The sequence below is a fragment of the Monodelphis domestica genome, chromosome 8 (assembly GCF_027887165.1).
Source record: "Monodelphis domestica isolate mMonDom1 chromosome 8, mMonDom1.pri, whole genome shotgun sequence".
NCBI classification, from domain to species: domain Eukaryota; kingdom Metazoa; phylum Chordata; class Mammalia; order Didelphimorphia; family Didelphidae; genus Monodelphis; species Monodelphis domestica.
Window position 1 is genome coordinate 91,993,074 of NC_077234.1, and position 27,812 is coordinate 92,020,885.

Here is a 27,812-nt window from a genome sequence, read left to right on the forward strand (position 1 = left end):
TGAGACATAAAGAGTGTGAGAGGTCTCCAAGACCTAGGATCAGGCCCTAGGGGCATGTTATTAATGGAAAGCCTTCTACAGCTGCAGGGTATGAAATTGGTGGGGATTGCTCTCAGGTTTTCTCAAGGAGGTTTCCTTCTCGCTCCATAAGAGGTGATCATTGTATATTATGTGAGTTGAGTATCCCCTTGAAGAGATTTCCTGGTGTACCCCTTAACCATAGGGGTAATTAGATGACATGACTATGTCATTAAGAATTTTGGCAGCGGTATGGTGATGCTACAAGATGGGGCTATCCAAACTAGGAACAAGGGGGATGAAGAGTTTAGGAGGTATCCCAGTGAAGTGATCTTAGTGCAAAGATTCTAGCTTACTACCAAAAAGCAACAGATCTTCCTGTTGGACATTTGAGAATATTCTGAAAGGATATGCAGACCAAATGTTTCTTTATTCTCACTTTAACTGCCTACAAAGAGAGTAATATTTTGGCCCATTCTCCCATTCTGGAGAGGTATATGAGGTTGTGCCTATTTCTGAACAGGTTTAGAGATTGCTTTTGCTATTTGATTCCCTTCCTTGCTAGTATTAAATGTCTCATCCTTTTGCTCTTGGATTTGTGTCTCTTGAGGTAGTAGAGAAATATCAGATTGTGATTTATGCCTTAAGTTGCATAATTGATAACCCTCAAACAGTTATACTAAATCTTGGTCCATTGAAGGACCCATGAAGTCTAGGTTGTATGCACATGGTCATTTATGAAAGGCAGGCACTAGCAGCCTAGGCACTAGGTCAAGATGGATTTTCTTTTAGAAGTGGTATTTGAGCTGTTTTTTGTTGTTTTTTTTTTTAGCTAAGTTTTAAAAGAAATTAGGGATTTTGTGAGGTGGAAGGAAATGAGTAGAGTTCGCATTCTACAAAAAAAAAAAGCAAGGAGAGGAGAGAGGGAGTAAGTAACATCTACTTCTGAATCTTTCTGACTCCCCTCTCATGTCCCTAAGCCTATTCTCTAATCTCTGTTCAAAATAATAATGAAGGTTTTAAAATTTACATACTGTTTGATTTACAACAGCCTTCACCTGTCTTGTTCACACAATCTAAGATAACCTCTTCCTGGAAGAACTTCCCTTGAAACAATGCTAATGGAGTTTCTTTCTCACATACACTCTGGTCTCCCTCTTCTTGTCCCCATTACACCATAGGGACATATCATCATGATAAATCATGAAGACAAAATTTTAAAAATCCATTTATTGACAAAGTTTCATATTTTCTCTAATATGTTTGCGTTTCTTTACTTTCAGGATACTGATGACAATGATGACATGATTTTTAATCGTGCTACTCCATTTCCAGCAAGTTTCTTTCAGACATCAGGTCTAAGAACTCATTTGATTCTTTATAATTATTGTTAAGATAATTTAAAGAAAAGTAGGCATTCCCCCCAAAAGAAAAGCTAATGCTTTTATTAAGTGTATTTTCATGTTTAAATTAGGTGATTAGTTGCATATATTATTCTGGTTTTATATAGAAACCCTTCTTATTTGTACGACTTTCAGAGAAAATACACAAATAAGTTTTAGAACTTGTTTCAGGCTCTGTTGAAAAATGTCTCTAAGAGCCAAAAAACAAGTTTAGAAATGTGAACTCCACCATGTGTATTTTATAGGCTATTGTTCTTTGATCCACTGTGTATGTGAGTGTGTGAATGAGAGTGTGTGTGTGCGTGTGCAAAAGAAAGGGAAAGAGAACACGTTTTTTACTGTGTGTTTCTATCTTTCATGCCTGGAGTATTGCTGTTGGCCTGTATGCCTCAAGTCTCTTCTCTGAGCCATCCTCTCTTTTTCCACTAAAGTGATTTTCTTTAAACACAGGTCCAACCATGTCACCCTCCTATCACCCCCAGGATCAAATATAAAATTTTCTGTTTGGCATTCAGAGTCCTTCATAATCTAGCTACCCTTGTACCTTTCCAGTTTTTTTAAACCTTTGTTCACAACCTGTACTCTTCAATCCAGTGATGCTGGCCTCCTGGCTCTTTGACAGGCAAAACACTCCATCCCTTAGGTGTAGGCATTTTTTTTTTCCTGACTATCCTCTATGCCTGATCTCTGCCTACTGGCCTCCCTGGCTTGCTGTTTGTTGTTCAGTTGTTTTACAGTCATGTCCAATTCTTTGCGACCTCCTTTTGGGGGTTTGGGACAGATACTTGAGTGGTTTGCTATTTCCTTCTCCAGATCATTTTAGAGATAAAGAACTGAGGCAAATGGAGTTAAATGACTTGCCCAGGGTTGCACAGCTATTTAAAATCCAATTTGAACTCCAGAAGATGAATCCTCCTGTTTTCAGGCCCAGCACTCTATCCACTGCACCACCTGGATGTTTTTTAGTGTCTTCCCTTTGTTAATTACTTCCTATTTTCCCTGTATTTGTCTTGTTTGTATATATTTATTTGTTTTGTTGACTCCTCCATTAGATTGTGAACTTTTTGAAAGCAGGAGACTGTCTTTTGCCACTTTTTTTTAAATTCCCAGCACCTAGTAACAGTGTTTGGCACAGAGTACTAACTTAACTTAGTAAGTGTTTATTGACTGACTAAATGAATAATGTATACTCAGTCTAGAAAAAAGATAATTAGAGTGAAACTGTAAAAGCATATACATTTCAAACAGATTAGTTTGCATTTTATCCTAGGTCTAATAGAGAACCACTGAAGCTTCTTGAATGAAGAGCAACATGATCAGATCCCTGCTTAAGACTTATAAATTTGACAGTAGTATGGAGGATGGATTAGAGAGGGGAAAGGTTAGAAACAAATTAGACTATTGCAGTAATCCAAGTGAGTGTCAATTTAGGCCAGAATGGAGGAGAAGTGGTTTATGGGAAGAGGTCAGATACAAGAGATGCCAGGGAAGTAGAATCATTAAGATTTGACAACTGATTAGATATTGGATGTGAGTTTATAGTAAAGAGCCTTCAGTGACTTCTAGGTTACAAACTTTGGAGAAGTGGAAAAGTAGTGATACACCTTGACAATAATAGGAAAAGTTGGGGTTTTAAGAATTTAAGTAGCTACTGATCTGCATGCCTATTTTCTCATCTTCAAAACATATGAAAATGATCTATACATATTTCAAGGGATAGTTGATGAAAATATTAGAAGGGGAAAGAAAGGCTTTAACAAATTATTTTTTCAGCAATCCATATTTCTGTAATTATACAAATTACTGAAAGATACAGTGAATACAAGATCTTGACACCTTTATTTTTTGTCAACTACAAAAAAAAAAGCATTGGGCTCAAAAGAGCAAAACAATAGCATTTAAAGACTCTCCACCAACAAAGAATTTCTTAATCATGTGTTAAGGTCCCAAAGAGTTCTTTTATAAATGTAGCAACAGAGATAATTCAGGTGAATCAGTTGTCTTCTGATTATTTAGGGCAGAGAGATGTCTACTCACTCTAATGGAGGATGTCTCAAATAAAGTTACTACAAATGGTAGTGTCATCCAGAAGTTCCTGTTTGGCAATGATACTGCAATGATTATCTCAGACCCCTTTGTAGCCTTTTCAAAAATATCCATGATTATTCCAAAGAGATTGACTTAACAGTCAAGTTGTAGCATCTGTCTCCCTGTATGTGGGCCCCCAGAAAGTTACCTTAGATTCAAAGCCTTCTGAAAGCCATTGATCATTAAGATTCCTAAAAAATTAGCCCCTCTCAGTGTCACTGCTCTTAACAGAGCACATGTTCATTCAAAGCAAAAAACATTTCATCAAACAACATAACAAATCAAGTGACAAGAAATAAATACTCTCGTGCACATATGTAATACACTCTTCCATAAGTAACCATAGCACCAGTAGAGAAGGACATACATGGAAAATGAATGACCAAGAAGCATACATAAAAGGACACACATCAGGTACCCTTGACACCTGGTCATGGAGAAACAAATAAAACCAGGCTGCATACATCATAAAACATAATTCACATATTTCAGGGCTACTGCTGATTTCTGGTGATGCTTATTGGCTTGTCTGTATTCTCTTGGCATTGTCAGGAGTTTCTTTTGGTCTCCTGGTCACTTCATCTATTCAACCTTTTCATGGCAAACTGCTGCTTTCCACTGTCATCTTCAGAAGTCAATCTCCCTCTGAGAGGAAAAGAGTAATGCTTTTTTAGTGTATCTCTTAGAGCTATGTGCTGCTCAAGCAAGCAACAATCAAAATCCAAAAAAGCTCCCATGTTAAAATGAAGTATTTGATATATTCTATATGACTTGTTTCTGATCCTCTCTGTCTCTTCTCTGATTTCCTAAGTTTAATTCTCATATGAGTTATGATTAGGAATAATTAAAAATTTTTTTATTATAACTGTTGTACCATTAAGCTACAAATAAGTTGGGAAATTGCTCTCAGTTTTGTCCCAACATTTTGGCATTTCTGAGCTATACAGATATCTAGGGCAAGGCTGGGTAAAAGTTTTGTCTTACTACTCTCAGTAATAAAATAGCTGTCTTCTCTTGCTTGTTACCTTTCTTTGCTGCCTTCTGGCCAGCACAAACATACCAGTGTCTATGCACTGGAAAAACTAAAAGGATGAAAAATGCCTGTTTTCCAAACTATGCCATAAAGTCCAATGATCAGTCTATTTTGATAGCACATCAGCAGTATAACTATGTGTGTGGATATATGTAAAAATATAGAAAGGCAGTACAAATGGCCAACGAATTAGACTGCACTGAATAGAAAGAAGGGAATATGTCAAATTACATAGATGATGTATGGTTTCATACCTTGGACTATAATCTACAAAGAATCAACATTGTGAATGACTCAAAGGTCAATGGTGAGACACAAAAATAGAGACATTTTCAATGCAGAAGAAGTATCTCAGTGGATATCATTGAAGAAATATATGATTGGAAGAAGTGGATCAGTTATATGGCAACCAGGGAGGAATATAATCTGGACATCCTGAGACCAAACTTAAATCAATGTTAAAATATACCTAGGAAGGCTATTAGAATGTTAGATATATCTGCTGTGGAGGACATGAGTGAGTCTACTGATGAGAAGAATAAATACATATCAATAAGATTGCAAATCCATTGAAATATTAGTGTTTTAAATGTAAAGTGCACCTAAAAAAGGAAATTAGATGAATATAGATATTCCTTTCAGGCATCTAAGACAATTTAATAAATTTAATATTTTACTTCAACAGATAATTCAGTAGATATTTTTAAAGCACTGTGGAAAATGTTGGGGATATTGGGGTACAAAAATAAAAAATTATATAGTCTCTGAATTCAAGAAGCTTGTAATTTAATTGAAAAGATAAATATGTACCCAGATGAGTATGATATAATATTCAATGTCAAGAGCAGAGGAAAAATGTAGTAATGCTATAAAAATTAGGAGAGAAAGATCACTGCACAGATTGGTCTATCTTTTGATCTTTGTGAAGGATATGGCACTTGAGCTTGGCCTTAAAGCAGAGAAAGGATATAGAGAAAATGTTTTTCTGCCAAAGCGTACAACCTGCACAAAAATGTGGAAAGCAGGTGAAGAGTGGGAAAAATTGTCCATTTTGATTGGATTGTAAATTGCATGCGGGTGAATAGTTTGAAATAATGAAGAAAAGGAAGATTGATCCCAAAATGTAGAAAGCGTAAAAGATCAAGTAAAGGAGTTTTTTTTTTTGTTTTTTGTTTTAGCAGGCAATGGGAAGCTACTGAAGATTTTTGAGTAAGAGAGTCACCTGGTGAGACCTTTGTATCTTAACAGATGAATATAATAGCAGTGGGAATTATTGACAAAAGAAGGTAAAAAGAGGAGGCAGGATGGTCATTTTAGATCATATTTAAAATAGTTCAAAAGAGAAGTAAGGATATAATTGGAGAGGAAAGGATAGATGCATTCTATATGTTGGTTGTATGAATGAAAAACATCTTATTATGTAGTGGACCTTGTTGTAGTAAATTTCCTAGTAGTTGGCAATTGATTCCATGAGTGGGACAAGGAAAAAGAACAGTTAAAGGTGATTTTAATGATCTTTGTGTCTCTTAAATGCCTAAAAAAGAGTAGTTCAAAACCTCTAAAAAGAAAATTGCTTCTTAAAAATTAGAATTGGACAAATGGAAACTAATGACTCCATAAGACATCAGGAAACAATGAAACAATTCAAAAGAATAGAAAATTAGAAGAAAATCTGAAATATCTCACTGGAAAATCAACTGACCAGGAAAATAGATCCAGGAAAGACAAACCATATTAAAAAGTAGCCTGGACATAATATTGCAAGAGATTATCAGACACAACTACCCTCATGTTTTTGAGCAAGAGGGAAAAATAGAAATTGTAAGAATCTACCCAATTACCTCCTAAAAGAGATCCCAAATTCTAAAATCCCAGAACTAATTTTGTCAAATTCTAGAACTCCCAGTCTAAGGAGAAAAATACTACAAGCAGCCAAAAAAAAATCAAATACCATGGAGCATAGTCAGAATTTTATATGAGATGGAAGTTTTTACATTAAAGGGCCAGTAGATATGGAATATCATATTCCTCAAGGCAAAGGATCTAGGACTACAATCAAGAATCACTTATCAGAGAAACAGAGCATAGTGCTCTTGGAAAAGAAATGGATATTTAACAAAATAGAAGACACTCAAGAGAAACAGAAAAGGACTTCCTACATGAGAAAGTGTCAACTAAAATACTTAAGATATTTATGATGCAAGTACTTAATATACTTAGGGTAATCAAGGGATCCTTAGGATACTGATGATACTTAAGAACTTTATCACTATTAGGACAGTGAGTGGGAGTAATTTGATTATGATAGTATGATATCCAAAAAAAAAAAATTAAGAGCTATGAAAGAGGAACATACTGGGAAAATAGAAAATGAGAGAAATACAGAAGTAAATTATCTCACATGACAGGACATGTAAAAGTCAATGCAATGAAGAGGAAGATGGAAGAAGGCAATACTCTCATTGAAATTGAGGCAAAGCAGAAATAACATACACACAATTGGTTATAGAAATCTATTTTACCTTATAGGGAAGTAATAAGAAGAGAGAGAATAAGAAAATAAGTAATAAGTGGAGAGAGAATAAGAAAAGCAGGGGACAGATAGAAAGAAAGGTGAACTAGGGAAGGTAGTAATCAGAAGCAAAATGTTTCTGAACAAGGAAAGGCTAAAAGGGACAGAAAGAGAAAGATAAATGGGGAAAGTAAGATGGAATGAAACACACAATTATTAATCATAATTGTGAATGTGAATGGGATGAACTTATCCATAAAATGAAAGAGGATAGCAAAGTGGATCAAAAGCCAGAATCTCACAATATGCTATCTACAAAATAAAAAAAAGAAATTTAAAGCAGACAAACACACACAAAGTAAAATTAAAGGGTTAGAGCAGAATTTATTATGCTTCAGATAAAGTTAAAAAAGCAGGAGTAGTAATTATGATCTCAGACAAAGCAAAAATGCAAACCAGTCTAATTAAAAGAGATAAGGAAGGAAATTTCTTCTTGATAAAAGGTTACATATAAAATGAAGTAATATCAATATTAAACAAATACACACCAAATTGCATAGCATTCAGATTCCTAAAGAAGGTACATGAGTAACAGGAGGAAATAGACAATAAAAGTTCATTAGTAGAGTATATTAACTTTCTCTACTTAGAACTGGATGAATCAACCTCAAAAAATAAGACAAAAATTAAGAGAATGAATAGAATTTTAGAAAAGTAAGATTTGATATATCTTGATATATCTTTGATATAGTTGATATATCTCTGGAGAAAACTGGAGGGGAATAGAAAGGAATTTTCTCAGTAGTACATGACATCACAAAAATTGACCATATAATAAGTCATAAAGCAACCAAATGCAGAAAAGCAGGACTGTGCTGTAAAAACAAAGGACTGCATAAAAAAACTAAAACTCAATTGGAAACTAACCTTATTCTAAAGAATGAGTGGGTCAAAGAACAAATCATAAAACTAACCTACAATTTCATTAGAGAATTACAATAAGGAGATAACATCAAAATTTTGGGGATGTAGCCAAAGAAGTACTTAGGGGAAATTTTACAATCTCTCAATGTTTGCATCAGTAAAATAGAGAAAAAGCAGATTAATAAATTGGATGTGCAACTTAAAAAAAACTAGAAAAAGAAAAAAATTTAAATCCCCAATTAAAATACCAAATTAGAAATCCTGGAAATCAAAGGAGAAGTTAATAAAAATTGAAAATAAGAAAACCATTGAAATAATAATAAAACAGGGAGCTGGCTTTATAAAAAACAATAATCCAATAAAAGACAAAACCATTGGTTAATTTGATACAAAAAAAGAAAATCAAATTACCAGCATTAAAAATGAAAAAGGCAAATTCACAACCAATAAAGAAGAAATTAAAGCAACTATCAGAAGTTATTTTGTCTAGTTATATGTCAATAAATCTGACAATCTAAACAAGATAGGTGAATTAAAAAAAAAACTATAATGTGCCCAGCTTAATAGAAAAGGAAATATAATATTTACAACATCTTGGAAAAAGAAATGGAACAAGTCATCAATGGACTTCCTGAGGAAAAAAGCCCCAGGTCCAATTTGATTCATAAGTGAATTCTACCCAACATTTAAAGAACAATTCCAATCATATACAAATTATATGGAAAAACTCTACCAAACTCCTTTTTATGACACAAATATGGTATTAATACCTAAATCAAGAAGAAAAAAAACAGAGAAAGAAAACTATAGACCAATCTAATGAATATTGATGCAAAAAATTAAAAATGCTAGCAAGGAGATTACCAGATGGATTTTATACCAGGAATGCAAGGATAGTTCATTATGAGGAAATCTATCAGCATAACTGATCAATAATAAAAACCATTAGAAACCATGTGATTATTTCAATAGATGCAGAAAAAGCTTTTAAAAAATACTAGAGAACATTCCTTAAAATGATAAATAGCATCTATCTAAAATCATCAGCAGATATTGACAGTAATGAGAATAAGCTAGAAGCCTTCCCAATAAGATCATGGTTAAAGCAATGGATGCCTGCTATCACACTACTTACTATTCAATACTGTATTAGCAATGTTACATATAGCAATATGAGAAGAAAAAGAAATAGAAAGAATTAGAATAGGCAACAAGGAAACAAAATTATAACTCTTTGTAAGTGGTACACAGAGAGAGAGAACCCCAGAGAATCGACCAAAAAAACTAATAAAAATGATTAACAACTTTAGCAAAATTGCAGAATATAAAATAAACCCACATAAATCATTAGTATTTCTTTATACTACCAGCAGTAAGAGAGAGAAAGAAAAATCCTATTTAAAATTACTGGAGAAAGAAGGGGAGGGGTGGAAAAGAAAACGATCTTTGTTTCCAGTGAATAATGTATGAAAACGACCAAATAAAATAATATTTTAAAAAAAAATTACTGGAGAAAATATAAAATACCTGGGAATCTGCCTGACAAGACAAACCCAGGAACTATATGACCACAACTGCAAAACACTTTTCACACACTCGTATGTAAACAATTAGAAAAGCATTAATTGCTCATGGGTAGGTCAACAATATAATAAAAATGACAATTCTACCTTAATTAGTTTACCTATTCATTGCCAATCAAACTACCAAACAATTATCTTACAGAGGTTGAAAAACAACAGAATTCATCTGGAAGAACAAAAGATGAAGAATATCAAGTAAATTAATGAAAAATATGAAGGAAGGTGGCCTACTCTACAAACTGTATTATAAAGCAGCAACCATCAAAACAATCTGGTACCTGCCAGATCTATGGATGAAGGAAGAATTTATGACCAAAGAAGGCATTGAGAACAATACAAGATGCAAAATAAATAACTGGTAACACTTAAAAGTTTTTGTATAAACCCAATGTAACCAATACTAGAAGGGAAATAACAAACTGAAAAAAAAAAAAAGCTAAATTCTCAAATATATAGAGAATTGGTTTAAATTTATTAAGAACACAAATCATTCCCCATTTGATAGTCAAAGGATACGAACAGGCAATTCTCAGATGAGGAAATCAAAACTATCTAAAGTCATAAAAAAATGCTCCAAATCACTATTTATTGGAGAAATGCAAATTTAAAAACACTGAGATACCACCAGATTGACTAAAATGACAAGTGTTGGAGAAGATGTCAGAAAACTGGGACACTAATACACTGTTGTTGGAGTTGTGAACTGGTCCAATTATTCTGGAGAGCAATTAGACTGGAACCATGCCCAGAGGGCTATAGTGCATACCCTTTAATCCAGACTACTAGGTCTGTATCCCAAAGAGACCAAAGATGGGGCAAAAGGACCTACTTGTACCAAAAATTTATAGCAGCTGTTTTTGTAGTGGCCAAGAATTGGAAACTGAAGAGATGTCCATCAAAAATTCTTATGAATCACATAAATGTAAGGGTTTTTAGTATCTTTACCTACTCCATATTTTTAGACTAATTCACTCAAAAGCTCTGCCTGGGCATGTACCTTTCAGAGAGAATCTTCACATCATGCATTAAATCTTTGGCAGCCCTTAGGACTTTGGATAGTTTTAAGTGACCCTTTTGTTTATATCCATTCATATCATGAGGCACTCGCTCAGGTGGCATGAGGGGGCAATGTTTCCTAGTTGTCATGGTAACAGTGCAATTATTACAAAATACACATTGTATAAAAATGCCTTCCAGTATGATCTGCTAATATATATATGTATATATATATATATTTTATGATTGGCAAACTATAGCACCATAATAGCATATTGCACAGTTCTTGCAAACTTATCATTCCAAATTAGAGTGGGAATTTTACTATTGTGCTGCCGTTTTCTATAGTAGGGTGAGGTGGGGAGATTTAATTTACAAAATAATTATCTAAAGGAACTTATGTATTTTACCAAACAGATTAAAGAATACAGAGAACATATGAGTGAAACAGGAGAAATTACAAGCCATGTAGATTGTCATGACTAGAATCATCCCAACCAAAGAGGTCATCATTTGGATATTCATGTCATATGGATTATAAATATCATATTCATATTTGGTGACTTTTGTGCTAGCATCAAAATCACTAAAAAGTATGGAATAGCTCTTGAACATATCTTAAATCAATAATTAGTAACTAATTGGATTGACAGTGGGGTAAAAACAATATAATCAGCAGGATGGCAAGAACTCATATTAGTATAATAGCAAAAATGCCACTTCCTGAAAACTAGGAGGAATGCAAGGAAAACTATTATGCTGGATCCCACCAGGACCTGGTTTCAGAAACATGTGTTTCATCAGCAACATATTAAGTTCTGGGTAAACTACTTCAGAAGAAATTAGCATCAGTCATGATTTCTCCTGTGTGGTTAATAATGGCATATGTACCCTCTTGGCCTGTAATGAGGAGATCAAGTAATAGGTGATTTTGAAATGCCACTTATGCAAGTGAATTGGTCTGTACTTGCACTTTAGATCTGGCACTGTTTACAAATGTTACATATTGTACTAGTCTCTCTACCTCAGCTGAAATATTAATAATTTTTCATGGATTTCATTGAATGATCACACCAACCCAGGCAAGCAGGGTCCAGAAAAACCTCTTGACATAATTAGCTTCAACCATCCAATTGTCAGGATCTCTCCTTTAAATCTTTGATGCCAATATGATCCTATTTCCTTATAATATCTTTTCTAGCATTCTTACTATGATTAAACACAATAACTCATAATAAGAGAGAAGAAACACCATAGGTTCCTGACCATCTGGAGGGAAGAGAAACATAAGCTTTACTTCCATAGACAAATAATTGGGTGGGGTAACCAGCCCTGAGGGTTGATCTCTAAACTTTGTCCAAAATCCAAAACTATGTTACTTTGGGTAAGGTTTGCATATGTATAGGCCCGTGTTACTGTCATATCTTGGTTACAAACACTTGTCTTTGCACACACAAAACCCTCAGCTCCAAACATGGTACTAAAAGAATATAATTGCATTTGACCATTCCTAAAAATTAGGGGTTATCAATTGAATATTTTAATGTGACATAAAGAGGAAATGATGCTAGTGGGGCTTGACTAGAAGTGGGGGCTTTCTGATCTTAGAACTAAGAGAGTTATTTTTTGCACCTATCAGGTTTACAGAGGCTGGTCAAGGGTGTCAAAAGTAATGTTTACTGATCTGGAGAAGCCTGTCATATTAAAAACAAAGGCAGTATCATTAAGCAGTGAGCATAGAGAGAAAGGGATAAAGGGAGAGATGGATTCTGCAGGGATAGTTTCTTCACTAGATAACATCAGTGTTTTATCAATGTTTGAAAGAAGGATAATCCACGGGTCAGAGCCATCGTGTTCTGTATGGTGGCAAACTCAACATTTGTGGTCTATAATCTGAGCTTGTTTTAGCTAGAAACCTACTATAATATGAGTTTCAGTGGTAACACTAGTTTCTATTCAATCTGTGGCATGGCTTACTGGTAATAAACATTAGCAGCTGCATTGGTTTTAGGAAAAAACAGAGCTTATAGAGTACAAAATCCTTCCTGGTTACCATTGCTTTTAAATAGGTTGACATATGATGCTAGTTACTTGAGCATGGAGTTTTATGATACCTGCCTTTGACCAGAGCTATTATTTTTTTACTATAGTATGCCAACATAGGGCTCCACTTTTCTGTCCGCATTAATGGGTTGATTTAGCCTACAACTGGAAAGTTGCAAAAGCTGTCTTCTACTTTTTCCATCACAGTCATACACAGTCATGAGAGAACCCTTTTAAAATTGTACATGACCTCCTGATAGAAACTCCCATTCACAATGAACCCCATCACATATCTCCATTGCAAGTAGAAGCATAGTCAGAAGAAAAATAATATATAATAAAAATAATAAAAAATGATAAAGCAGTGAGGGGAGATATTGCAGATAGGAATGTTCAAGAAAATGAAGATTGCAACTATCATGGGTAGACTATCCAAGTATGTGGTTATAGATTTAGTCCCTCATTCTTTTCAGTACATATAATAATTCCTAAGAGTGTAAGGTCAAATGCAAACAATGTAACTAGCATCATCCACTCATCAATAGAAGTTGAGCAATCTCTTTTAGTTATGTTAGCCAGGGTTATGGGTAGTAGATTGGAGTAATGATGAAAGCACAAGAGTAAATATGCGTATTTTAAATATCACTATTATGAGTTTTTTCAGCCTTTTGTGTGTGAACAGTGGATTAATGAATCTTCTACTTTGATTGCTATTGCGATTATTAATAGTTCCCAAGCTGCTTTGGAACCTCCAGTTTGTTGAAATTTCTTAACGTAGACTCTGTCACCAGGCTATAAATTGTGTAAGGAGAAGTCCAATGGGCCTGTTACACTGCTATTCCTGCTTTGTGGAGTTATTTCTGACTCTTTTGCAGAGATCTTATGTAGAAGGAAACAGAAATAAATGTCTCCTCCAAACAGTAAAATATATGTTAGAGAGAAAGGTTTACTTTTTAGTGGAGGGTGGCCAAATGATATTTCTTTAGGGAAGATTTAGACTTCCACATATAAAATAGAGCTAGAGGGAGAACATCTGGTCATTATAAGAGGATAACCTAGAAGCTTTTCTTCCCTTCACTTCACTAAAGAAGCTATCCTAGACTCCACAGCATGGCAATTCCTTCCCCTCCATGCTTCCCACCTTGTAGTTATAGTCCCAGGCCAATTCTGTCCCATCACATACCCCCTTGCTGACAAAGAAAAAGGCACCTAGGGGAAAAGAAGATCATGGGTATTGTTGAAGACATTCTGGACAAACAGGTTAGGATTACAGCTATGATTGATATAGCAGCCTAGGTTGCCGTCTAGCTTGCCATCATAGAACTGGCATGTATTCATATCCTTATCTGTGGGTGCCATATTGATTGACTTGATAGTAATGCTTGTTTTAAAGCAAAGCCACATGTGGATTTCACTACTGATGTTTGATTGGGCCAGATGCATCCTTCTTGTCTTCAAAATCCTTGCCATTAGAGCCAAATAGTGTGATCTGGATGTCATTACTGTCAGCTGCTGTGGTGAGAGTCAAACCATGGGCTTTCAGCTTGCCCCCCCCTCATTTTCTGTACTGCAAGACAGTGTCAAAATCTTATCAAGGTTAGATTGCCACACACCACTAGATCTGATGCATATTAGGCTTACTAGGTGGATGCCTGATACCTTCATTCTTTGTGGGGCTTGGTTTGTAACCAAAAGTCCTGGAACTTTCTTTAGTCAACAAGCTCTTATTCTCTTCATCAGGCTCTTCTTTCTTAGATAGCCCCCATCCATCCATATTCAGGACTCCCTGAATTATCTCAAAATAGGTCTCCCTATCCAATGAACTTGATCCCTTCCCCCATTTCCTCTAATAGATAAAAATGGGAACTCTGCAGTGTGAGGGTTCTTTCCAATATGGTGCTATCAGACAAAGGCTTTGTTCACTTTGGTCCTGCTGCACTGTCTACCCTCCTAGCATGTCAGGACTCTTCCATTCCTGTCCTCCCTCCCTTCCCAATCAACTTCACTTATACAGCAGTCATGTGAATGTGTCAGACCTTATCTGTCCCTGAGACAGGGATTGTCTCCCTTTCCCTCCACTCCAACTTTTTATTCTTTCTTGAAAATCTTTTATATGGAGGTAAATCTGTGTCTCTCTGGTTTGATTTTTCTTTCCCACCTCCCTTCTCCAGACAGTGGATTCTGATCCCATGATCTTAATTTGTGCCCTTATACAATGTTCTAAGCATCTTTCCTACATTCATATGCCAGATGAATTTTAAGGAGAGTGGGGAAATGGTGTGTGAAAATTTAAGGTTTGTTGTGAAGGTGGAAAAGATAAACTATTTTCTTGTTCCCCATCAAATCCCTATGTTCTCACATGTCTATTGCCATGTTTTATTTAATCTTTAATATGAAAACACACATACACACATAAACAGTAAAAAAAAATGTAGAATAGTAAGTCTTAGGATGAAAAGTAAAGTACTGAGCAGGCACCCCAGATACAATACCCCTTTGTTCATATACAAATAGGGTAAATTAGCAATCCAAGAGTTGGTGCTGACAGAAGAGACTTTTTCAAGGTGTCTAAGGCAATCAGATGCTCTGTCTGAAGTTGCAGTGGTTCTGAAACAGTCTTTTATAAAAGTAGTTAAAGGTTTATTAATCTCACCAGATGATAGGATCCATTGATGAAAATGTCCTGCTGCTCTGTGCCACCTGTGGATGGCTTGAAGTTACTTCTTAGTCTTTGGGGCTGCCAGTTGCTGGAGGTTTGGCCATGTTTTTGATATCACTGGTACCTTCAGATTGGAGAAGTATTCAACATGAGGGTAACATCACTTTACTTTGGATTTAGAGACTTTCATGTCCTTTTTGGTGAGGTTGGACTAGTAAACAGCAACTGTCACTCTCACAAATATCGACAGTAGGTACAGCCAATAGAAAAGCATCAATATATTGAACCAGGGTAGAGTCATCAAAGGAGATGGAAGCTAGATCTTCTAAGAATTGAGGGAACATATGCTCCAGTCTCCACCTCAGACCTGGAACTTAAGTTCCTGCTTCCTGGTTCCTAACTAATGAGTATGCATCATCTCTATCCCAGCCCCAGAACCACCAGACTACTTCCTGACCACTTTCATGCCATGCTAATGAGCATGTGTCCTTCTCTTTTGTTCTTCCTTTCATTTTTCAACTTTAGCTCTGAGACACTAATTGAATAAATATTACTATTCCTAGAAAAAAAAAAAAAAAAAAAAAAAAAAAGAATTGAGGGAACAAGGTGGGGCTTTCTTGTGGCAATACTGGTTTTGTCCATTGAGTCTTTTTCCAGGTAAATGCAAAAAGATACAAAAAGATTCAAGGTGAATAAATATGCTATAAATAGCTGAACAAAGATCAAGTAATTTAAATCAAAGTAATCGCTTTGTACTAAGAGGAATGTAAGAAACAAAAGTAGCAGGGTTAGATACCACTTGATGTCAAAGAATTACATAGGAGTTAATGACATGGGTGTCTTGTACAAAATGGTAGATTTACCATCAGGTCCTAGTTTGGGTTTTTTAAACAGATAGTATAGGGGTATTACAGGATGATTTAAATAGAATAATAATATCTTCATCCCTTAGAGCAGTAATGATAGGTTCAATACCTTCTATGGCTTCCCTAGTTAGAGAATATTGAGATTTAGAGGGTGGAGGACCTCCCTCAACTTTTATAGTTATAGGTAGAAGATGTGGCCAACACAAATTTAAGAATATTTGGGTGGAAAAAAGGGTGAGCAGGAAGGTTGGGGTCTCAGAAGGGTTTTGTTTTGGTTGTTTTTGCTAGGCATTTTGGCCCTGTGTAGTCCTGCTATGACTAATCTGTTAGTAGCTTCAATAACAGCAATTTTTCCCCAGGAGAGAGAAGAATATCTAATAAATCAGTTATATCCTCCCAATTTGGATGAAAGCCTCTAAAGGATGGCTTGGGACAAATAACTGCTGTAGAGTCCTCATCAAATGTTGGGGTATCTTTTCTTCAGGCTGCAAGGTTAGAGGGGCTATAAATGGGTAGTATATTTTAATGGTAATCCCCCTCTTGCTTCTTAATATACAATCTTTTCTCTTAAGGAGAGAACATTTATGGGAGATCCCCTCCCTCCATGCCTTTTCTAGACTTTCCTGGCCTCAGGGCCTTCTCCCAGAATAGAATTCCAAGAGGATAACCTGTCTTTATAAATATAAGAGGATAACTTAGAAGTTTCTTTTTCTCTTCAGTTCAGAAGGGGATAATCTGGCTATTAAAACAAATATCTGTAGCTACCAAAAAATAATTCAGAGCCTTACCTTTCTAGACAGAGGAGAGTTTAGGATCCCAGGGAGGTCCTTCAAATCTTACCAGTATACACTTTGGAAAAGTTCCACAGAAGTTCCTTTCTTGGGAATCTAGAGACCAAAACCTAGGTGCCATATGAATTGCCAACTCTAACAGTTGTTAGAGTTCTTTACCTAAAAAAAAAATTACTAGAAAACAGACTTCTGAAATAATTTGTTTTATTGCAAGGCCAGCAGATTGCCGTAAGCAAAAGGAACTCTGACATGTCAGGAAAAACAAATAATCTACAGAATTTGTTTTTATAGTGAAAAAGTGGAACCTAAAGAGAGAGAAGAGGATTTGTAACAGGGATAGTAATAGGAAAGTTTAAAGTATTACAATAAGAGAGTGCAATGAAAAAACAGAAAAGTTGAGGATTTACAAATTTGTTTTTTACAGTTTGCAATGTGTCATAACTACCAGTCTGTGAACAGTAAGTGTTATCAGCCTTGATACAGTAATGGAGAGTAATAAGCCTTGTGGTTTTGTGATTATGGGGAGAAGTTGACAGAGAAACAGTCAATTTCTTGGATGGGGGGGGTGCTTTAGGGAAAGAAAGCTTATGATTTCTAATTTAACTATAAAATATATTCTTTCTTTCAGTTATTCTGTAACTAAATGATTAACTTAAATGATTGTGTGTACTGCTAAAAGTGTCTTAATTTCCAAGAAAAACATTTAGATAGACTTAACTTAGCTGATAGCTATGACTAACTCTTATTTAAAAAAAAAAAGAAATGAATTGGTAAAGTAATCAATATCAGGTGTTTCTTAGAAATCATTCTTATCACTGCCTGATTTGGAGGTTTTGCCCTTCAATGGGCCTACCTTCATCCTTCTTCCCTAAATCCTTTATTTTTTTTCTCATCCTTAAAAACATTCTTCTTTCTCAAAAAAAAAAAAAGTGTGTTTACATATTAAACCATAATATGTTCACTGGCTTTTCAGTGACATTTTGTACTGGTTTTATTTGCATGCCCTTAAGGAGCTTCTCTTCTCTGAAGGTATCTCTCTTCTCTTTGTTTCCATCTGCCTTTCCTGGATGATAGTAATCCTGATACTGACAGTTCCCTTTCCTCTTGATTTAGAGCAAAAGACACATTATGTGTCTCTTTGTCTTACATGGGCTTATGTGAAATCTGGTTACTCTGTATATAATTACTATATGCCTTTACTTCCTTTTTAAGATTTCCCATTAGGTCAGAAATTTATTTGACTAATTTGGGCAACTTAAAAATCATTATATTTGCTTCCTTGAACATGTAGCAAAAAAATTTTTTTAATACTTTTTAATAATTTGTTTAATTGGTATTATTGACTATTTATAGAATAAAATATTTCTATTCTTTTCTTGGCAGAATTCTCATTTAAAAAGCAAGAAGATAAAACTCTTCCATCTGAGGTAAAGGGTACATGCCCTCATAAAAGTCATTCTTTTTTTTTTAAAACAAAAGAATAAAATGTTTATGAATGGAAAGGGGGAAAATGTCCAAAAAGGTATCACTAACCTTTTGCACAGGAAATATAATGATGTTTTTAGTGAGAACATCTGTACAATTTGACCTTTAATTTTGAAAATGAAGTATTAGCATACACTAGGCTTGAAGCATATATATGCTGCATATTTAAACAAAAATTTTATTGTCTATACTACTTATGTACCCTCTGAGTAAGAAAACACTAGAAAAAAGGCATTAAATGTGTTACAATGGTGTCATGAAACAGTTTGAGTAGGACTTCCATTCTCAAACCATAGAAAAAAAAGGCATAACTCCTTTGCATGATAAATTCCAAGGTGAAATTCTCAGGATAAAATGCTAAAGGGCCTGATAAGATCCTGACTAAATGCATATCTAAGGTTCTGGAAAGCTACCAGGAAATGCTTACTCAATCCCTATGTACTGCTTCCAGACTCCATTATAATAGCAACTTTAGCAGTTTCCAGGTAGCCTTTTAAAAGGACTGAAAACAATTATGAACCAATTCCAGGTACTCCCAAGTATGTGTGTAAATGAATATTGAAAACAGCATACTCTATTCACAAGAGAAGTTTAAGTACTATAAAAATTAACCCCACCTTTGAGTTGGATGTATTTGTATGGCTTGAGCCAACCAAGTCAAATATCATCCTCATTTATTTTCTTTGTATAAAATACTTTCATTATTGTGAAAATTTGAGACCACTCCATCAAATGGTACTGATCCTTAACTAGAAGACAGTAGATATGAAAAGATAGATACTTTTTAAAAAAGTGAAGTTATATATCATTGCAATGTGCAAGATCACTATGTCTTTGAAAAGGCAACTTCCAAAAATGTGAAGTTATATATAGAAAAGCTAGACTTTCAAACAGAGATGAAGATAGAGAGATAAAAAAAGAGAAAGAAAAAATGAAAAAGAAAAACATTTGAATAAAAAAAAAGAAAAACATTTGTACTTGCTGACAGTAAAAAGCAACAATACAACAGCCCTGAAGAAAAATACATTTTTATTCTTTCTACTCGGGTACACTGTCTGTTTTCTTTGTAAATACAATACAATAAACAAATTATTTAATAATCAAAAAAATTATTAATAGATGGACTCTCAGGTCTATACCTTAAGAGAGTAAGGAAATAAAGGGACAGCTAGACACATAATAGCTAAAGAAAGATTAATGAGGTTAGGTAAGTAAGTTCAGTTTTACAAAAGAATAAATTGTATCATAAAAATACTTTATTCTTAAATATCTCAGTGGAAAGTTTGGCTTGTGTAGTAATGCTGCACAAGGATCTTTTAAATGGAAAAAATAGGTTTACAGAATTTCAAATTTACAAAATTAATCAAATGAGGCATATTTACTTCCTAGAACCAAAAATCTTGAAAGAAAACATTTTCATGTGGCATCCACTGAATTGTGATTTTGAAGTTCTTGAATCTAACATATATAAATATCCTTACCAGGGTTAAAGTTGGAAGCTAGATCATTATGAAATATGTTGCAAACTTCTTCCAAATTACATTGAGTGGCACAAAAGAGAATTCCACAAAGCTAGCTATCCTCTTAGATTCTTCCTTACCAAAAGTTATTAATGTAATTTACTGGAAGATTTTTTCCATAAAAACAGTATTCTAATTGTATAATGAGAATCTATGGAAAAATAGAATTCAGTAGTCAAAGACAGAAAAGTCTGTTAAACTGTATTTCATAAGGCAAGTGATTCCCCTAATATGACAAAGACTAGAATATTTGTCATTTGGTTATTCAAACCTGGAATAGCATTTCTCTAAAGAAACAATTTATGCATAGTAACTTGATTCCCAGCTGCTCATAAACATCTATGTAACCCATGATGTACTTCAAAGTACAGGATTTAACCATCTAACCACACTGTATAATAAGGCATCTATCAAGAAATGCTCCAAATTGGGAGCCAGGATCATAATCCCCTCCTTACCCACTTCCACAGGGAATCCTTGGATTATAACCCCGGCTATTTCTCCCCACCTCCAGTCAACTACAGACCATGGTCTGGGACAGGGACTGCACACAAAGGGAATGGGGAATGGGGGCGGGGGAGGGGTAGGGTGAGGCATGAAAAGTGACCTGGGGGTGGAGAGCATTAAGGGGGTTTGGGGGTAAGGGACTGTAGGGGCCTGGGACAACCCCACCAGTGTCATCACTGAAAACCTCACCCAAGTCCTAGGCCAACTTCCCACCACCACTTTTCTTTTCTTCCCAGGCTTGCCTGCTTCCTTTTCTACCGCCAACACCTGTTGCTTCCAACCAGGGTGACTCTATTCCCAGGTCCAACTGTAGAACAAAACAGTCTCCCCGCTTCTCCCCTGACTATCCCTGAAGCCAAGCACACAACATTTTTGAGGTTTTTTTTTAAAGGTTTTTATTGATAGTAAGATTAGGAAAACGGGATAGAAAAGCTCTGCCCTAGCTCTTACCCCAGCCCCCATACTCCTTTTCATTTAGATCTTCTAGGGAAAGACTGAAGACCTTCACAGAGGTGTTAATAGCTGCTGGGATTTATATAGTGCTTTCAGATTTGCAAAGCACATTAGACATAAAATTTCTCTTTTGCTTTGTTGTGCTCAAAGCACAAAAGTAAGATTTCTGTTAGACTGAAAGTTAAACCAAGTCAGGTCCCCCTGGGCATTTCGTCACGGGCCTTAGGGAGTGAGGGAGGTGCTGTGATTCAGGGAAACAGAATGGGGGACCTTCCAGGGTGAAGGAAATAGAATGTTTCCATTGAGGCCCTTCCAGGGGCTGATATAATAGTAGGGAGAAGGAAAGCTGGAGCTGCTCTTGTGGGTGGAGCTGTGGATTGGGATGGAGCCTGGCAGGAGCATACCAGGGATAAGGGGAAGGAAGAAAGAACCATGATCATACCAGCAGGAGAGGAGTTTCTTATGGCTACTGGGCATCCCAGGGTATCCAATCATATGTAAAGTATGTACATAAATTGGGCCTCCATATATTGGAGATCTACAAGTGTTCTTCTAAATTTGAGCAAGGGAATTGGTTAACTTTTGTCTTTTAGAATCTGTAGAAATTTATATGAAAATTAAAATTATATAAAGTAGCATGATCCCTTTTTGGGGGAGGGGATAGATAGATCTCAGGCTAATGGAGAATAGTCACTTTATTAAGGCTTTATGCAATTGATCTCTCACATTTAGCACAATAATTACAACTACTTAACAATAGGGTTATTTGCTATGTTAAAGGGTGTGAATAATATTTAGTAATATTTAGTTTTGATACTAATTACCAGTGAATACTAAGTAGTTTCATTCAATTCTTCCTAGTTGCCTGTCAAAATACCTGAAGTTAAGAAGAGCCTGCCACTGGTAGAAAAGAGAACAGAGCCTGCAGTTTCACATTTGTTTATTCAAGAGGATGCTAAAACAAAAAATGGAAGCCTTCCTCCTGAGGAAAGTACCCCTTTACCTCCTGTTTCAATAAAAGGGAAAAATACATTTGTAGAATCTATAGATGGAAGAGATAAGCCAGTACATGAAATGACTGAACCTGAAGGAGATACATCAGAAAAACAGTTCACGGGCTCACCTTCATCAGAAGTAAAGCTAAGGCAGAGTCGTATGAGCCTAGAGAAAATTGAACTATTGCAATCAGAAACAAGGTTGAAAGGTATCATTTTAAGCCCAGATAGAAGAAAGAAGAGCACAGATGAAGGTGGATTAGAATCAAAAAGGCAAAGTTTTAAGCAAGAAAGCAAAAAGAGCTTAGGTTTCAAAGAACTCCAGGATCTAAAAGATATTGATGCAGCCTCAAAGGTATCTGTCTGTTTATATTAGGATTGAACATTAACTGCACAACCACTTAAAAAAAAAAAGCAAAAAGCAAAAAACCCTTAAATGAAAAACAAATGGAAAACATTTCTATTCTCTAAGACATACATTTTTCAGATTTAACATTCTGATATTACTAAAGCCACATTAAATGGGTCAACTGAACTTTGGAGGCAACAGCAAAATGATCTAATCATTCTAGTACCTGCTAAAACAGTTTGTTTCTTGTGAAATTTCGCTGAAAGTGCAATAAAAACAAAATTTCAGGAAAATCAAGGGAGAAAGTTTGGGATATGTAGGGAAACTCAAACTTGGGAATGTTTTAACAACAATTTTGTGTTATTTTGTTGGAAGCACTTACAAATTTTTCTGGTATTATAAATGAATATGGCTTATAGTTTAAGAATGAGGCATAAATGAGACTGTAGTTAGTATAGAACCTGCCTTAAACGGCCATTTTTTTTTCTTGCTTAATGCTTTCCATCTTTATTTGAATTACTAAGATAAGATAGCCTTAGGGACAGTGTGATTGCAAAGGAAATAGTTCTAGACTGAAAGTAAAGTGAGGGGAATAGACTTGATACCTTTTCCTTTAAGAGTTAAAGGAGAAAGGAATCTTAGCAATTGTCTTATTCAACACTGTGATTTTATGGGAAGAATACTCCAGTCCAGCAAGATGAATTCAGTCCCTTGCTCATTTTTTCTCCCCAGTTTGCTCAAATCTGGGGATATGGGACTCTCTGAGGAGGGTTGAAATGAGGGTACAGTAACCAAATGCATTGAGCAGAAGATTTATTCACTCACTGGTCTCCAAAAAATGACTAATTGCTGGGAGAATCGTGATCAAGACAAGAGTCCCACCTTGAAAGAGCCCATGATAGGACAAGGCACAACCTCATATAATAAATGCCCTGACAAGCTAAAGGATATTTGATGTTTGACCTAATGTCGGCATACAAGAGATTACTGCAGGAAACCTATTTATAATTTCATTCTTTAGCTTACGTGTACTATCTTCTCTCCTAAACTAGACTTCCAGATCATCAATGTATAAATTCTAGGATTATAAATGAAAGCTTATTTATGTGTAAAGTATTTCCTGGAATTTCAAACTCCTCTACATCTCAAGGTTTTTATTTTCCAGCCTATTTCTTGCATGATGGTTAGAATGTAGTATAGTATAGAACAGTGATGGTGAACCTTTAAGAGATGGAGTATCAGGCCCCACCTCCTAGACCGAGTGCCATGCCTGCTTGTCCCAGAGAGCATGCACTGTGTCCTGTGCCCCATGCCCCTTCTACCCACCACGTGCTGGGTGTGCTCTGCCCCCTACTTACTCCATACATTGGACTGCTGGGTAGAGGGGGCAGGTGAAGTGAGGAATGTCTTCAGTGAATATAGAGATGGGGAGGGGAGCAACTCCACCCAAGATGCTTTGCCTTTCTAGTAATGAACTGGGGGGGGGGGGGTGCGCAACTGTGTGCCCACAGAAAGTGCTCTGCTTCTACTTCCTGGTCATTTCATATTTCTTTATGACTAAAAGCTTTCCCAACTCCAGCTGACAGATTGACAGCCCTGTCATTTCTACCACTCTTCTCTTAGAGGAACTCCAGTGGGGTGGGCTTGGGCACAAGGGCACAAGCCCCCTAGAAAGGGCACAAGGCCCTTTCTAGGGGGCTCCAAGAATCTTCTGTGAATGAAATTAACTTTAGTGGTTTTAATTTTTTACATACTCTGAAGAAAATGAACCTCCACAGTTTTAGACTTGAAAATTCAAATCTATAAAGTGAAAAGAAACTTATTAGTCTCATAGTTTTAAGTAATATTTAAAAGTGAATATAAATGGCTGTTGTGTTTGGATATTTTAAAACTAATTGGCTATTAATTCAATGAAAGCATCTTTTGTACTTTAAAAACTTTGATTTTAATAAAAGTGAGAATGCTGAGAGTCTTAGAAAAGGAAAAAACCAGTTAAGAGGGTACTGAGTAGAGAAAAACGTTGTTTTCAAGAGATGGAGTGAGAAATTGAGTATAAAATTGAGAAGAAATGGGGAAATTTAGAAGAAGGGAATGTTTGGGGAACTAAGACATGGTTCCTATCCTCGAGGAGTTTATGGTTTGATAGCTTACAATCTGTTAGATTTGGGGGGGGGGTCATAAATTGAAACTACTTTTTTTAAAAAAATAAAACCATTACCTTCTGTCTGATTCCAAGATAGAAGTGCCAAAAGGGCTAGGCAATGAGGATTAAGTGATTTACCCAGGGTCACATAACTAAGAAGTGTCTGAGGTCAAATTTGAACCCAGGACCTCCTGTCTCTGGGCCTGGCTCTCAATCCACTGAGCCACTGAGTCACTGAACCACCCCCTGAAACTACTTTTTAAACAGTCCTCTTTATTAACCTGGTGAAATTGTATTTGTGGTTATATTCCCATTGGTTGCATTCTGAAAATGTTCCATTTATCATTCAGGAATAGCTAGCTATATATATATATATATATATATATATAAACATGTGTGTGTGTGTGTGTGTGTGTGTGTATAATATAGTGTTTTCCTCACAATAACCCTATGAGAGACACGTATGATTGAAATAAATTGCTTGTCTTCTCAAGGAGGGGATAGGGACAGAAGGGAGGAAGATAATTTAGAAATAAAAAAAATTAAAATAATTTGGAAAAAATGTATATATAATTGGGAAATATTTAATGAAATAAAAATAACCCCGTGAGAGAGCAAGTGTTAATGTCCCATTTTACAGATAAGGACATTGATTGAGGCTCAAAGAGATTAAATAACTTGCCCTCAATCACACAAATTAGAATCAGGATATGAAAAGGAAATTCTCAAAGGAAAAAAATTAGCACTAGGTCTATATCCCAAAGAGATCAAAGACAAGGGAAAAGGACCAACCTTACAAAAAGATTTTTAGCAACTCTTTGTAGTGGCAAAGAATTGGAAACAGAGTGCCCATCTAATATTGGGGAATGGGCAAAAAAAAAAGTGCACTTTGGTACACTAATGGCTACAACAAATTGTTGGTATTATAAATAATGGAAATTTAAAATCTTAGCATTGCTACCAGATATGACCTAAAGCTACTCTTGTATAAAGGCCTTATATTTTTTCATGGTTCAGAGGTCTGTTATGATAAGTACTTTCTATGACATCATTCCTTAATTTTTTTACTCTTTCAATTAAAATTTTTTCTAGGCTTTGGAGAATTATTATATATCCTTAATCTAAAAAGCAGCACCAATTCCTCCACTCTGTCTAATCTTCCCTAACAGTACTCTCCAAACTCAATATTCTAGTCCACTGTGCTAGATCAAGTAGTGAAATTTTAGCTGGATTTCCCCCTATATATGTAAAATTTTTAAAGTTGAATTTTTGAAAATTTTCAGTCATAGATTAATGGTAAGTTGTAAAAAAATATAATACTAATGATATTCCTGTTCACTTTTTCTTGTCTACTTCAGATGACTCTTCCTCGACATGTTTCTTTCAATATTTCAAGTGAAGCTCTAGAATTGCCCTCAAATCCAGGTACATTATTGTTAATACATTAATACTTAGTATAATATTTAAATCATTGTCCTGATAAAATCTGAAACCAGAATTCCTTCTTATCTAGTTTTGAGTTCAAAAACAGAGGTTTTGTCTATTATACTAAATAAGTGGAATAAAATAACATGAAATTAAAGTATTGAAGGGAAGCCTAACTTTTGAGTAATCAAATAAAAGGAGAATCAATAAATCTATCTTGGGCATTTAGTGACATTATGAAATCAAATTCAAGACACTAGCAAACTAGCTATATTGAAATGTTGTAAGGTAGCTGAGAGGCAAGAAAATGCTATGGGGAAAAAATATTTGTGTTTCTAGAGCAGACAAAGAGGAAAGATACAGAGAAGTATTGTGAATGTGTAAGTGAAGCATGACTTAGAGCAGAGGCAACTTCCCTAGAGTAGTAGTTGACTTTGAACTGAGTCTCCCTTTAGAGTGTAGTTGAATTGAGAAGAATAGCAACATGAATGGAAATGAAATGCTAGAATAAATAATGGACCAAATCGAATACATACAAAAATAAAATGGTCCCTACTAAAGGAACTTTCATTTTACTTAGGACACAAACTATACCTATATAAATAGATAAAAAAAAATAATTGAAGAGGATAAAGCAGTCGTGGCAAACCTATGGCACATGTGCCAAAGATGGCACGCTGAGCGCTCTCTATGGATACCCCACTTCTCCCCACACCCAGAATTTATTACTAGAAAGACAAAGGGAATTGGGCAGAGCTGCTCCCTTCTCCCTTTCCAGGCCTGTCTGACATTTTTCCACATCACCCACCCCTCTGCCCAGCAGCCTAATGGGAGCTCTTCCTCCTTCCCCTATCTCAGGCATGGTGTGCCTAGGGAAGGGGGAGGCGGGGTAGAACACATGTTCTCTAAAAGGTTTCCCTCATGGGGATAAGATAAGGCTTCACTGGCAACCAGAGCTAGAAAATGAAAGGTGATCAGGATTCTGAGAGACAGAAACCAAGAGTGAGTGCAATCTAGTCATAAGGGATAGCCTAAGTAAAGACATAAAGGTAGGAGATGGAATGCCAACTTTGGAGAATGGTAAGAAGTCCATTCTGGTTGAAACTGCCAGGCTGCTACTCAGATACTATGCCTAGAGTTAGAAAGATTGAGATCTCAAAGGTCTAGTGTTACCTTAATTGGGTCCTTAGATCATTGCCAGTTCCCAAAGTATAGGGCCTTTGATATTAGATCTGGCACAGAAACAAGTTAGTTTTGTAATATTTTCTGTGTATTCCTAATCCTTTGCCATCCTGTGACAGAGCTACAAAGCTGGCACCAGGTATGAGTTCAGTTTCATCCCTGAAGCTCATCTTCTGTTCCAAAATCTGTTCCTTTCTCCAATAATTTTTCTCCTTCTTTTTGGAGAGCAAACACTGTCATAAACATAGTCCTTCATCATCATAAGTGAGGATCCTTATTCTTATGTAAACATCTTCTGTTGTTCTGATATCTCTAGTCCAGAGTTGCACCCTCCTGAAGTGAAACTACTTTTTCCAGATACTTCTCCCTATATTATCTCCATCTAGCCCAAGTCTACCATGCCCTAGTTAGAGAATCAAAGAAGAGTTGGAAAGCTATTCAAAAATCCAACCCATACCCAAGGAAAACTTCCCAGGTATTCTATAAATCGCACAGATATTTATCTAACCTTTTCATGGAGACATCCAATGAGAGGATGGCCATGATTTGGGCCAGATTGTGCAGGGTTTTAAAAAGCTAAGGAAACTACTGAAATTGTTTTATAGGGATGTCACATGGCCAGATCAGTCTTAACAGAGAGGGTAGGTAGCCAGCAGTGTCAAAGTTAGTAGAGAGTCCAAAAAAATTAAGACAGGAAAAAAAAAACCCATCAGATTTTGTAATTAAGAAATGATTGATAACTTTGGAAAGAGCAGCTTCAGTTGAATTCTGAGATCAGAAACCAAATTACAAAGGGTTCAAGCATAAGAAGAGACAAAGTGAAGGCAATGAATTAGT

The 27,812-nt window shown here is 35.6% G+C and overlaps 1 protein-coding gene across 8 annotated transcripts in view; it reads left to right on the forward strand.

The window, feature by feature from the left end:
• Window positions 1-27,812, forward strand: part of C2CD6 (C2 calcium dependent domain containing 6) — a 108,016-nt gene that overhangs the window by 63,640 nt on the left and 16,564 nt on the right. For 4 of the 8 annotated variants that reach the window (XM_007501630.3, XM_007501624.3, XM_056807161.1 and 1 more), the window contains 4 exons: window positions 1,302-1,374; window positions 18,300-18,343; window positions 21,743-22,231; window positions 25,727-25,793. In XM_007501630.3, coding sequence (XP_007501692.2) covers window positions 1,302-1,374; window positions 18,300-18,343; window positions 21,743-22,231; window positions 25,727-25,793 — 673 coding nt within the window. Of the gene's footprint in view, window positions 1-1,301; window positions 1,375-9,816; window positions 9,920-16,515; window positions 16,618-17,340; window positions 17,375-18,299; window positions 18,344-21,742; window positions 22,232-25,726; window positions 25,794-27,812 lie in introns of those variants that run through there. The other 4 variants (XM_016425062.2, XM_016425060.2, XM_056807163.1 and 1 more) reach the window with 4 other exon arrangements.